Source organism: Numida meleagris, chromosome Z, assembly GCF_002078875.1.
Source record: "Numida meleagris isolate 19003 breed g44 Domestic line chromosome Z, NumMel1.0, whole genome shotgun sequence".
In the NCBI taxonomy this organism is placed as follows: Eukaryota; Metazoa; Chordata; class Aves; order Galliformes; family Numididae; genus Numida; species Numida meleagris.
The window spans coordinates 16,690,796-16,705,017 of record NC_034438.1 but is presented as its reverse complement, the minus strand read 5'-3'; the positions used below and the strand labels follow the sequence as shown (position 1 = coordinate 16,705,017).

General features: G+C 40.6%; 1 protein-coding gene across 1 annotated transcript; it reads right to left on the bottom strand.

Annotated features, from left to right (window-relative positions):
- HSPB3 (heat shock protein family B (small) member 3) lies at positions 11,237 to 13,830 on the bottom strand. The gene has a single exon (XM_021380563.1). The coding sequence runs from the start codon at positions 13,088 to 13,090 to the stop codon at positions 12,641 to 12,643; it is 450 nt and encodes a 149-aa protein (XP_021236238.1). The 5' UTR covers positions 13,091 to 13,830; the 3' UTR covers positions 11,237 to 12,640.

Below are 14,222 nucleotides of genomic sequence, written 5' to 3'. Positions count from 1 at the left end.
AAAGGAAAGGAAAGGAAAGGAAAGGAAAGGAAAGGAAAGGAAAGGAAAGGAAAGGAAAGGAAAGGAAAGGAAAGGAAAGGAAAGGAAACGGGTTGAACCTTACTTCAATGGGTCCAATTGTGGAAAGGACAGCTGTCCTGCTTTCTCCTACATCCACCCGCTGCTATTTTCTTAATAACTTCTGGCTCATTATTTGTATCTTAAATGAATACAAGAAAAGGTATCAACTTAAAAAAGTGTCAAACCAATGCAGTTAGGTTTTGAAGGCATAAAATCTGTAAAGCTAATAAAAATAATATTTCTTACATGCTATTTTCTAAATTCGTTTTTCAGCTCTCTGACATTAAAAAAACTAAGTGACATGAGATTGTCATGGCTTTTCAGGCTCTACACAAACAATAAGGCAAAAATATGAAAGAAAAAAGTATTTTATGTTGTTTCCCTAGTGGATAGAACTGCAAGGAGAACATGAAACAATAACTATCATGCAATTACATTTTCCATTTGTCTCCCGTCAGTAAGCCAGCTCTGACAACAATTGTGTACTGGAACTCTGTTGTGGGTTCTAAAATCAATGTAAACAAACAAACAAACAAACAAACAAACAAAACAAATAAAAAAAAACAGCAACACAACAAAAATTGTTTTCCAGAAAACTAACCTGCAAAATTAGAAACCACCCTAGATAAGTGTTTTTGAAAGTTTGAAAATGCCAGCTTCTGAGGTCCTCAGTAATCACCTGAGGTGCTAAGTAGAAAAGCTGGATTTATTGAGCGTTCTTTCCTGTTCAGACTACCAGGGACAAGAGATTCTAAATCAGAATCACACATACTGATTTATGGCATTTTATCTACCTGAAATGTATCTGACTGCTTTGCTTGGTGGGGAATTTGTACCATCTTCAAAGTGAATTAAATTTACAGAGTCAAAGTGAATGTTATGATGTTATTCTGATCCAGCTGAGCTCAGAACCCTAAACTCAGTGAAGAGGACTACAGGCTCTTAGGGGTCTGTGATTTGGGGTGTGAAAAAGAAAATGTGCAGATGTCTAAGCGTGGGTTAATTTGTTGTTTTCATTTGGAGTTGAGCGTCTCAAGACTTCTGATAATCTGCCCTGAGAGAAGTGTTTGAAGCATCGTAATCCAATTTCTTCTCAGGTGCAGAAGCTTATAATCAAAAATTTGAGAACATGAAGGAGAAGGTAAGTGTATTAAGCTATCTTTCTTAAAAATGTGAGTAAAGAGAGACCCTACAACCTAAAATAATGTGTGTGTACCAACCCAAATTTGTTTTTTTTTTTTCGACAAAACTCTCAAATATTTATTTCTTTCTTTTGTTGATTTTCCTCTGTGCTATCACTTTGTTCCTTTACTAAGGAAAACATAATGATTTTCCAGGAGGAAAGATGAAGCTCTGCTAGTATTTAGCCATTTCACTTTTGCCATTATGAAGATTCCAGTCTGGAAAAACCCATGTGTAGTGTATATTATTGTGTAGTGCCTAGTAGGAAACACAGAGGATAGTTAGTGCTTTGTGCAAGGAAATGGATACAAATAGGCCAAATATCATTTCTGAGAGCAAACTCAGCCAAATGCTTGTACTGAGTGCAAATGTACTGAGTACATTTTTATTGTTGCCACTTACGTTGCATTTTCAGATGATTTTGCTTTGCCAGCAGTACCATCTCTCCATAACTAGAAATGACTGTAGTTTTTTATAACTGTAGAGGTGGATAGTAAATTTCACTTAAAAGGTGTATAAAATGGGTTTCTTCCATATCTACTTCGTCTGTAACTGCAACGTCTAGCTAGAAATGGGCAGGAAGACTTCCCAGAGCAGCAGTTGCCTAACAGAGCTGCCACTAGAGGGCACAAAATGATTTTAAACACAAGTCATCAGTCTAAGAGAAATGAAGACACTTTACACCATGCTATAGAATTTAGGAAAAAGATATGGTGGAATTTAGGAGAAAATAAAATATTTTTTTTCAAACAGTAACATAAATTCATCAGAAATTGCATGTTTTTTTCCTTTTTTTTTCTTAAACTAGGCTGTGTAAAATGAGAGATAATTGAGCAGAAAATTGAGATTTTTTTGCAATACGAGTTAGTTATCTCAGCCTCTGTCTTCTTAATAGATGACATGTATGGGGAAATTCTTAGCCCCACGTTTGATTTTGCTTAGAATACATCTGTCTTTGCTCTCTGTCTGCAGAGATGTTTCATCACTATGCAAATATGCTTTTAAGATAAATCCACTGTGTATGCCGTCCTTCCATACTGTGGCACTGGGGGCTTTAGTCCAAACTGCACAAGTCTTTGAGGATTAATGTCTGTCTTAGTATATTGCAATCTAATACTCATTATGTGACAAAGATTATATAAAAAACAAGACTCAGCCATGAAATGGGTAACAGGTAAGGAAATCCAGGTAAAGCCAGCATTATGTTTCTATGTCGTATAAATGTGACACGAAAATAGAATGACTTCAGCAGTGAAACTATTGTATAAAATGATTTCAGTGTAGTATAGCAAGAATGAAGGATTGAGCATTCATTCATGACAGAGGACAGAGGACTTCCTCAGAGGGTTCTGCACTTCTGTTAACCCTGGGCATTCCCAGCAGGCATTTATCTTGGGAAATAAATGCCACTGAGTTCTGGAAATCTATGAGATTTGGGTCTTTTGAGATGAAGTTGCTTTGGCCCTGTGCAGGAAGGTGGCTGGCAGAAGCTGCCCTGAGAAAGTAGGGCTAAGTCACCAGCAGCACCTCAGTTGTCCCTCTCTTGATAAGGATGGATGAGTTTAAATTTATCCTTTCTTGTTCGTGAGTTTTCCCTGGCCACTGTGGAACCTTGAGAATGATTTCTCAATCTCAGCCTGAAACCAGAGCAAGTTCTCACTTACTTGGACAACTAACAGTGTAATGGCACCTTGGCATCAAGCAGAGGTATTTTCCATTCCCTTACCACTTGCTTTTAGTCTGAGACAGCATATTCTGCTAGCAGGAAGCAGTGACATTAAATTTAAGTGGGACTGATATCCTGTCTTCAAAGGGATTTTAACTTCCATTTCTTCCTGTGGACGTGCACTATACAGAAAGACGGGCTAATAGGATAGATGTTCCTACTGTCTGTGTTAGCTCAAGAGATGAGGATTTCTTAGAAGCTCAGTGGCTGAAAACAACGGTAAGTAACTATTAGATAATATTTTAGTTTCTGGGTTCTCAGAGAGGGCTGTTTGTTTAATGGTCTTTTGGCAGATATAAAGGCCTGCACAGGATGAGATCATAGAATCACAGAATCATAGAACGGTTTGGGTTTGAAGGGATCTTTAAGATCATCTAGTTCCAACCCTCCTGCTATAGGCAGGAACATCTCCCACTAGACCAGGTTGGTCAAAGCCCCATCCAGCCTCGCCCTTAACACCTCCAGGGAGGGGGCACACACAACCTCACTGGGTAACCTGTTCCCGTGTCTCACCACCTTCGCAGTAAAGAATTCCTTTCTAATATCTAGACTAAATCTACCCTCTTCCAGTTTGAAATAATTTCCCCTTGTCCTGTCTCTACATGCCCTTATAAAACTTGCTCCCCAGCTTTCCTGTAGGCCCCCTTCAGGTACTGGAAGGCCACGATAAGGTCTGCTTGGAGCCTTCTGTTCTCCAGGCTGAGGAGCCCCAACCCTCTCTCAGCCTGTCCTTATAGGAGAGGTGCTCCAGCCTTCTAATCATCGTTCTGGCCCTGCTCTGGACCTGCTCCAACAGCTCCATGTCCTTCTCATGGTAGGGCTCCAGTCTGGGGCTCTACTGGACACAGTACTCCAGGTGGGGTCTCATGAGATCAGAGTACAGGGGCAGAATCACCTCCCCCAACCTGCTGGTCTTCTCTTGTTGCAACCCAGGATATGGCTGGCCTTCTGAGTTGCAAAAACGAATCAAACTGAGTTTTCATCAACTGATACTCCCAAATCTTTCTCCTCAGAGCTGCTCTCAAGCTGTTCTCCACCCAGCCTGTATTTGTGCTTGGGATTGCCCCAGTCCAGGTGCAGGACCTTGCACTTGGCCTTGTTGAACTTCATGAAGTTGGCATGGGCCCACCTCTCAAGACTGTCCAAGTCTCTCTGGATGGCATCCTTTCCCTCTAGCATGTCAACTGCACCACTCAGCTTGGTGTCATCTGCAAACTTGGTGAGGGGGCACTCAATTCCACTCCATGGAATGTACATGTTCCCTACAAATATGTTAAACAGCACTGGTCCCGGCACTGATCCCTGAGGAATGCCACTTGTCACCAGCCTCCACTTGGACACTGAGCTGTTTGCTACAACTCTCTGAGTGCAACCATCAAGCCAACTCCTTAACCAGCAAGTGGTCCATCCATCAAATCCATTTTTCTCCAATTTGGCAACCAGTATTTCATGCAGGACAGTGTCAAACACTGCACAATCCCAGGTAGATGACGTCAGTTGCCCCTCCTTTATTTCCTGACGCTGTAACTCCATCATAAAAGGCCACCAAGTTTGTCAGGCACAACTTGCCCTTGGTGAAGCCATGTTAAATACCACTAATAACCTCGTCTTTATTTTCCATGTGCCTTAGTAGGGCCTTCAGGAGGATCTGCTTCATGATCTTGCCAGGCACGGAGGTGAGACTGACTGACCTGTAGTTCCCTGGGCTTTTTTTGTTTTCTTTCTTGAAAATGAGGTTTATATTTCCCCTTTTCCAGTCAGTGGGAACATCACCAGACTTCCAAGACCTTTCAAACATGATGGACAGTGGTTAATCTGCCAGTTCCTTCAGAACCCATGGATGGCTCTCATTGGGTCCCATGGACATGTGCACCTTCAGATTTGTAAATGGTCTTGAACCTGATCTTTACTCCCTGTGGGCAGATCTTCCTTCGCCCGGTTCATAACTTTGCTTTCTGCAGCTTGGGTGGTGCGGCAAGAGCCCTAGCCGATAAAGACTGAGACGAAGAAGTCATTGAGCACCTCAGCTTTCTCCATATCTATCATGACCATGTCTCCAGTTTCCTTCTGGAGAAGGCCCACATCTTTCCTGACCTTCCTTTTATCACAGATATACCTGTAGAATTTCTTCTTGTTCCCCTTTCTGTCCCTAGCTAGATTTAATTCTATCTGGGTTTTAGCTTTCCTAACCTGATCCCTAGCTGTTTGCATAACTTCTTTGTAGTCTCCCAGGTAACCTGTTCCTGCTTCCACTCCTTGTGGACTTTCTTTTTGCCCCTAAGTAAGACCAGGAGCTCCCTGCTGATCCATAGGGGCCTCCTGGTGCTCTTGCCTCCCTTCCTCTTTCTCAGGGTGCACTGCTTCTGGGGTTGGAGGAGATGGTCCTTGAATACTGACCAGCAGATGGTGAGGAAGGTTCCTGCTGTACTTGATCTGTTGGTGTGTGTTGGTGAGAAGGAGAATGTTATTAATTACTTAGAGTGCATCCTGTCCCTTTCATTATTAAATCCTTATTTTAGAGGGGATTTCGTTGGTGAAGACTTACCAGGCATCCCATACCATTAGAGAAATGCTTTCATTTTTCCACAGGTTTGCATGAGCTTGTGCATATATAAAAATTGTGTCTGTTCTGTGTGTACACACAAGGAATCTGGTAGAATGAATCATCAGTATCAGAAAGTGCTATTTGACTGAAATTGGGACTCAAATTTGACTGATGTGATGATTTTCCTACATTAAAGATATCTCAGAGTAAGTCTTAAATTGCTGAGGCAGTTTCACTTTGACATTTTCAAATTGAAAAATTTCATTTTATAGAAACTAAATGCTTTTTAGTTAGTTTTAGTTTTAAGACAACTATTCATCTCTAACCCTACATATCTAAAATTACTGAAATACTGCAATCAGATGTCTTATTAATCAAGCCATATTTCATCCAACTTTGGATTTTTGTCTACATGTTTTTCTTATGCAGGACAAATATCTCAGAGTGTTGGATTGTTCTCTTGCCATTTACTATATCACAGCAAGTACAGATAAATTGCAAGCATATATGTAATTTGCCTCAGATCTCTTCATAAATCTAGAAATCACAAGTCATTCTTGAAGTGTGTTGTACTTAACAGTTTGCCACAGTTAATTTTATGGAATCATAGAATCACAGAAAGGCATGGGTTTGAAGGGACCTCAAGGACCACCCAGTCCCAAACCCTACTACTGCAGGCAGGGCTGCCACCCACTAGCTCAGGCTGCCCAGGGTCCCATCCAACCTGGCCATGACCACCTCCGGGGGCGGAACATCCTCAGATTCTCTGGGCAGCCTCTGTCAGTGCCTCACTGCCCTTTGAGCAAAGAATTTTCACCTGACATCTAACTAAAATCTCCTTTCTTTTAAGTTTAAAGCCATTCCCCCTAGTCCTATTAGACTGTGTAAAAAGTCAGAGTCCCTCTTGTTTATCAGCTCTTTTGAAACACTGGAAGGCTGCAATGAGGCTTCCCTGGAGCCTTCTCTTCTTCAAGCTAAATAAGCCCAGGCCTTTCAGCCTTTCTGTGTAGGAGGTGCTCCAGCCTTCTGATAATCTTTCTGGCACTCCTCTGGATCATCTTCAACAGCTCCACAGCTATCTTGTGCTGGGGGCCCCAGGCGTGGATGCAGTACTGCAGGTGGAGCCTCATGAGGGCAGACCACAGAGGGACAATCCCCTCCCTCTCACTGCTGGCCCCCCCTCTGTTGATGCAGCCCAAGATAGTGCTGGCTGTCTGGGTTTCAAGTGCACACTGCTGGGTCATGTCCATCTTCTTGTTCACTAGAACCCTCAAGTTCTTCTCCTCAGGGCTGCTCTCAATGAGCTCTTCTCCCAGTCAGTATGCATATCTGGGATTGCCCTGACCCAAGTGGAACAGCTTGCACTTGGCCTTGTTGAATGTCATTAGGTTCACATGGATCCACTTTTCAAGTTTGCCCAGGTCCCTCTAGATAGCCACCCCTTCCTTTCTTTATGTCAATGGCACCACTCAGCTGGATGTCAACAGCGAACTTGCTGAGGGTAGACTTGATCCCGCTGTCTATGTCACTGATAAAGATGTTGAAGAGCACTGGTCCCAAGAAGGACTGGTGAGGGACACCTGTCATGACTGGACTCCACATGAACTTAGAGACATTGACCACAACTTTCTGACTGCAAACATCTTGGAATGAAACTGTAGTTCATTCCAGAATCAAGCCTTCAGGCTTCATGTATACATCAATGCAGAGATTGCCTTCATGGTGGACCATATAAGGTTTATGCTGATAATTACATCAGGACTTGGATAATTATGACAGAGCTACAAAAAATATGTTTAAAATACTATTAACATTCATGTTGCTTGTAGAACAGACTACAAGAATTATGTTTTAATCTGTCAAACCATGTGCTGAAAAAAATTTCATCGTTTTTTTCACTGTAAATCTGATGTAATGCTATTGCTTTTAGTTAAGACATAGATTTATTTAAACACAACATCTAACAAAAGCTATATCTGCTTTTAGTGCCTGCACTACTGTACTGCTGCAGCATCTGCAGAGCACTTAACTGTAAGCATCCAGGCAAAGAAGAGGGCAAGATCATCTCCCAGAAAATGACAGTTGGAAAAATATTAAAGGAATTATTGTCAGTGAACCTCAAAATATATTCTTATTCTGTCTTGCCTCAGTCAGCATCACACAATTGCAGGGCAGTACTAACACTGAACGTTGCAATGTGTCACCCAGCTCCAACTGGCACCAGCTGGGTAATTCAGTGTCATGTTTCCCCAGCTCTTCCATCTGCAGAAGCCTGTTTGGATATCTCAATTAGCTGCCTGAGCAGTGATACCATGGTGTGAGAGCTAGACGCTAGATGGCCCTGGAGGCTGTGTAGTGGTACCTGTGTGAGCACATCCCTCTGGATCAAAGCTCTTTTAAGCAGAGCTGAGAAGGACACATATTTTCTGCCTTATTGTGAGCCAGCAAACCAGCTTGCAATGGCGGGATTATGTCTGTAGTAATAACTTTGGTGTGGCTGGTTTAGATAGGGCACTCACGCTATAACTTCAATGCCATCCAGGTCTACTTAAGCAAAACCTTTGGAGATTGTGCTGTGGTATCCCTGATTACCTGAGGGAGTGGAGAATTAATGGATGGAAAAATTAACAGAACATACAATTGGAAAGAAATGTAGCTGAAGATAGCGGATGACTTATTCTCCCGTTCCTATTCTACTAATAAGCTCAATTTGTTAAAGCCATTTCAAAATGCCTTTCTTAGCCATTTAAAGATGCTCACTTTTTAAAAACAGTCAAATCTTTTTCACAGAAGATTGAAATATTATACCTTAAAAAATTAGAATATGTAAATGTATATTTAAAATTAATTGGAGAGCTTTTCCTGCTCCCCATCACTGTTTGAACTCACCTTTGGTGAACTTCCCAGGCCCACCATGTCCTACAGTTTCTTGTCTCCTCTTTGTGTGCAGAGCTCCCCACTGCTGTTTCTATAGTAGCTTTCAGGGCTGGGGAATGGCATGCTTCATCAGCAAAGCAGGGCTGCTCACCACGGACAGGAACAGCCCAAAGTACAGTAAGCAAACTGAAGAACTCAGGAAAAACTGTAAATGTTTCTCTTCTTGTATCAGTTCTGCATGAGCAAGTGGTTACTGGACATATTTCCCCCTGAAAATAGGATCATCAGCATTATTACTGTGTGGTTGGGGTATGTGAGAAACACATGACTTCTTTATAAAATTAGCGTTTTAAAGGGCTGAGGAAGACATTTCAAAGATTGATGGGACTTGTGGTGAGGCTGCAACCCACAGTGGAGCAGAGATCTGAGACCTCTGACCTAGCCCCACCTGAATGGTGTATTGCCTAAGCTGTATTGCCACGGTTCTCCTGTCTCTTCATCCATGAAAATATTTAAAATGAGGGATTTTATGTATTTGTTTGTTTGTTTGCAGTTCATGTACTGCAGTGGGTGTTCCAGGCTTTCTGGACTTGGTTTGGCAAAGAGGGATGATACTTCTGGCTCCAAAGTTAGCATGAGTGCATCCAGCTTAGGTTTCTCAGTTGTAATGCACAGGTCTAAGCCCTCACACCTCACCCCTTCCTTCAGGGTAAGGCTGCTGAGATGCTGTCCTCTGGATGACCAGAGCCAGACATTGTCTGTGGCAGTCAGCAAGACTAAAGTGAGTGTTTCTTTCAAATGAGAAGGCACACCTAATATTTTCAGAAATTCTTCCATTAGAAGATAAATCTTGTGTTACTCAGATAAAAAGCATATTTTGATTTCCAGCTCTGTACTGAATAAGGAATGAAAGACCTGTTCCTCTTAAACGGAATTTTGTTACCACAGTTACCACAGAGGTTTCTTTTCCTCTATTCCAATATTGAGAGCTGTAGCTGAGCTGTTATTGAGTGGATGATGAGTGCCATGTCAGCCTCAATTCCCTGCACTGCAAGTATCAGGTTGTGCAGTGTTGTCTCAAATGCCCTGGACAAGGCAGATTCTATAAAAAGGCAAGGTGATTCCTCAAAGTCCAAGGCATCTGTGGGCCTTCTGCTCACAGGGGTCACCCAGAAATATGCTTGTGACCTTGCTTTTGGCAACTTGTGCTGACATTGAGACATTTTCTTCTTCTATGAAAGCATTTCTCACAGTGATTAGATTCACGCATGAAATCATCTTGACTCAATTTGGAAGAACAGCCCAATCAATTACAAAGGTAATCCTTCACTGATGGGAGCAGAGAAGGCTCAGTAAGTTGCTCTGCACCACTTGCTACAGCATGTATTGGTTATTCTGGGCCAGGATTTTGCAGATAGAGTCCTTAATTTAATTAAATCAGTGTGCCTTAAACCTGCCTTAAGCTGTAACTGTTCTGAAATCCTTTTGCTGTGTACAAATCTCTCATTCCACTGTCCATGAGCAGTATTTACAGCTCTCTTCTTGATGTTTGCATTTCATTGTATTGAAGTCAAACATCACATATGATGAATGGAAACAGTTTCTTACAGAAAATTCAGAAGAGCTCTGCCAGGTACTTTGAAGCTGTTCTGGTGAACATATAGAGATCATTCATCTCAAAGCTTTCAATAAGCGAAACAAATGACAGAATCACTTCCCTCTGCTTTGCGTTATGGGAGTTAGGATCAGGTCTGTATTACAGCGTGGTCTCAGTTCGCCATCACACTGCTGCTATTCCCACCCATGAGGGAGCATGGACTAGGGCTTTCATGAAGAAGACGAAACAAGGCTGTGTGCAAACCTTCATGCATTTGGGTCAGTACATTCCTCTGTGTTTGGATGGACAGCGTCATCAGCAAGTACAGAATTGGACTTGTGAAGAGACAATGGAGGCAGCCAAATGTCAAATGTTCTCCTGTTTTCTGAGGCAGGCAGATATGGGCAGGACCATGGCATTTACACATGGAGTAGACGGTATGATTTTGTCTGTCTCTCATCCAACTCCTTGCCAAGTTTCCAGTAGTTTAATCGTGATCTAATTTAAAATAATTAAGTCAGTTATGTGTGTGTGGTTTTTTTTTCTTTTAAAAATGTGTTTTTTTTTTAATCTCTAGGGCAATAAATACCACAAGCTAAGTCATTTTTATATTTATCTGTCATTTTAAATGATCAAATTTACAAAATTCTCTGTAAACAGAGAAAAAAAGCCATCAAAGCAGGTTATGAACTGGTCACTCTGAGCTGTATCCCATCAGTTGTGCCATAAGTTGATGTGGAAATCACGAATCTGAACATGTGAGTTTTATAAAGTTGGTGTGCAAAGTTTAAATCCAGACCTGCATTTAGAATTCACGGTCTTTAATCCCTGTTATGTGTTCCATAAGATTCCTGGCTGAGGAAGCTTCTTGACTCAGAAGTGTTTAGATGCAGACCTAACTTTCTACCTTATATTGCCTAAACACAGGCGATATAAGGTAGAAGTGTGGGCTGAATGAAAATATGGGATATATGATTTCATTTAGCCTGGTTTTGTAGAAAATAGCTGTTTCTGACTTCTACTCAACTAAAAACAACAACAACAACAACAACAAAATAATTGCTCATTATGGAAATTTACAATCCAGGTCTTATTCTGCATTTTTTTGGTACAAACTTCAGTTTAGTACAAATACGAAATAAAATACAAGAATTGGACTCTTCATTTTTCTGAGTGAACTGCTTTCAAATGCCATCAAGTCTAAACAATCATGACATAAATCATTCCAATGAATGGACATGTGCAGAAGTAGAAGCTTTTGGCCTTTGTTTAAAACTGAAAGAACTCTCTGGCTTCAGCTGGTGAGAGCCACAGTTTTGTTCATCAGATTTTTTTTCATAGTCTTAGAATCGTATTGGTATTCAATTTCATTTGAATATGTTTTTCACTTGGCCATATAGCAGATGGCTATCATACAGAGTCTGTATTTAACTTGGCACTTTCCATTCCACATTCTTCTACTATTCATAGCACAGCAGTCAAACTTATCTCCAATATATGTGAAAGGAGACAGTTCAGTTTGCAACTGTAGATATTCTCAAATGTTTGAGCACTTGCAAATTCACATGGACCATTTTTTAAATGTTGAGAAGTCTAGATACTAGGTGTAGTGGGCGGATGTTTTTCAATGTCTACCACTTTTCTTAGATGAGAGAAACTGGGAGAGAAATTAGACCTGTATCTGTAGTAAGAACTCCTTCCCGCTCTTTCCCTTAATATTGGATCTATGTAGTGCCCATAGAGAGAGTGAGAGAAAAAGTTAGCAGAAAGCTTTTCTCTTCAAGATACAGTTGGGGCATGTCAGCCTACATTGCCAAGGATCACAGAGAATAAAATATTCATCTGATTGATCAACCAGACAGTGAATAATAATCAAGGCATACGTACTACAGTAGTGCCTTCTTATTAGCAGGGCTTCACACAGAATGGTTTGGTCCTTTGGGTATTTGTAAGCAATATATTTTTTCATCCGTTGCTAACAGTTATCTGAATATGTTAAACAAAAACAGCTTTCTAAATCTTTTGCAATAATTCCTTTGTTTTTGACAGAAAGTATCAATTCTACTTACTGTATTTTCAAACAAAGGTAGTGAGTGATTATTTTCTTTTTGTATACTTCCAAATATGTAACACATCTAAAATGTACTCTCTCAAGAATATTTTGTTTATAAATTTGAACAGTGAATTTTTTTCCTGATAGTCCTCTTGTTCTAAAAAAGTTATAAAACATTTTTGGTATATAAATGAGATTTACATAAAACTCACAACCTGTTTATTGCTTCCTTAATGATTATGAATATATATTACAAATACTTCCTGCTTAGAAACACGAATCCTTAAATGAACCCTTAAACGTGCTTTATTTCAATGTTATCAAGTATATACTTTTTTCTCATACTGTGATTAGTATGAGAAATCACATTTCTCATGTTCAAAAAGTCTGGCTTTCCAGCACATGCTTAGCTGGAGGCAAGTGGTCTAACATTTCACATCAAAAAACAAATTTAGCATACTGAAAAATATATATGATTATTTTCCTTTTCTGTAATATAAATACTGCCACATGCTTTCTACACTCTACAGCATTGCTTGAATGATACCATTTGTTATATTAAGAACAATTTTCTCTCACCAATAAACTATGGACAAGACTCTAATTAATTCCCACCGAGTTCTTCATTTCAACAACCAAAATGCCATCATGGCAGAAGAGCGCAGACAAATCTTTGTTCTCCACTCCATCAGGCAGTTTGTATTGTCTGGTAAAGCTTCTGGATATGAAGCCATGCTCATCCATCCTGGGTCCGTGCTGAGCTTTGATCAGGAGCCAGCCTTCAAAAGTCTGAATAATGATATCTTCAGGGCGAAATTGCACAACATCCAGCAAGACCTGAAAGCCTGTCTTTTCCTCTTTCTGGCCTCTTGTCTCAGCCCCATCTGTACTTTCCACAATTTGTCCTCTTCTGCTCAGTGCAGATGTAAAAGGTCCTGGCAAAGCATAGAGAGAGTGATTCAGTTTGTGTTCTTCCAGCTCCTCAGCAGCAAACTGTTCTTGATAGCGTACAGGAGTTTCCACCCAGTGTCTTATAACAGCTTCTGCCATTGCTGAGGCAGAAAGGCAAGTTGCTGTGTTTGTGCTGCCTAAGGGAACCTACAGTTAGACCAAATTTTCTCCAGGCGTGTGCCTTACTCACAGGCTAGCTGATCTCTTGATGTCACCTCTCACTTTTAGCACAGGCAGAGCACAGTCACTTGATAGGACGTGCTGTGCTCCAGTGCCATAAGACCTGTTTCATCTCCTCTCCTCTAACAACAGAGAACTATTTATAGTCCTTCGGTCTTGAGTGGCATCAACAGTTTTCATATGTGCTTCCATGCGTAAGTACTAAAGTGAAAAAGCAATGCTCCTCTAGTGATTGCAATAGTGCTCTTTGTTTTTGTAAATAATGAGTAGACAAGTAATTTGAAAGATATTTAAATGGGCATTTAATTATTCAGTTTTTCTAAAGTATATATCGCAACAGACATTAACTGTATTTCTTCTAATGGAAATACAGTTATTGCATTGTACAAAGGCAAGAAGTTTAACTAGCTTGACAGCAGTAATAGTGTGTATTTTTGGTTAGGCAAGCTATACATTAAAGTGCATTAGATGTTGTTGCAGTTGTTTTACATAGGTGAAACATAGGCTTTTGTGCACAACTTCATTGGAGGAAGGAGAGAAACATAACCATCCCTGCCTAGAGAGAGAAAATGACGGTTGTAGTAACCTACAAATTCAGCAGTCTCCCACAGCATGCCAGGGAGTCAGGCTCAAGAGTGCCAGGAACTTACTGTGAAGGCTCGTGCTTCACAGCTTCCAGGAGAAGGCAATTTTTTCCTAGTAGTATGTAAAGACGACTTCAGATCCTTAATGGCTATCATGTTGTCTCAGAAGCTTTAATTTTCTGGGGCTTACCAGCTTGAACCTTCCAAATTTACTGTTTGCTAGAAAATTCATTATTTTCCTAAATTGCACTGGTGCTAGAAATTATCAGATGAGATACTTTCATTCCTTCTTGTTTGTCTTTTTTTCTTTAGAGCTCTCTCTCATGGTCTTACATCCTTCAATGTCATGAGAATGGTAAGCCAGTTTATATGCCATCTTTGTTTGCTAAGGGATGGTAGGCTTATGCAGAAATAGGCAGTTGAATTTCAATAGAAATCACAAATGAACTTCTCTACTGAGTTGACAA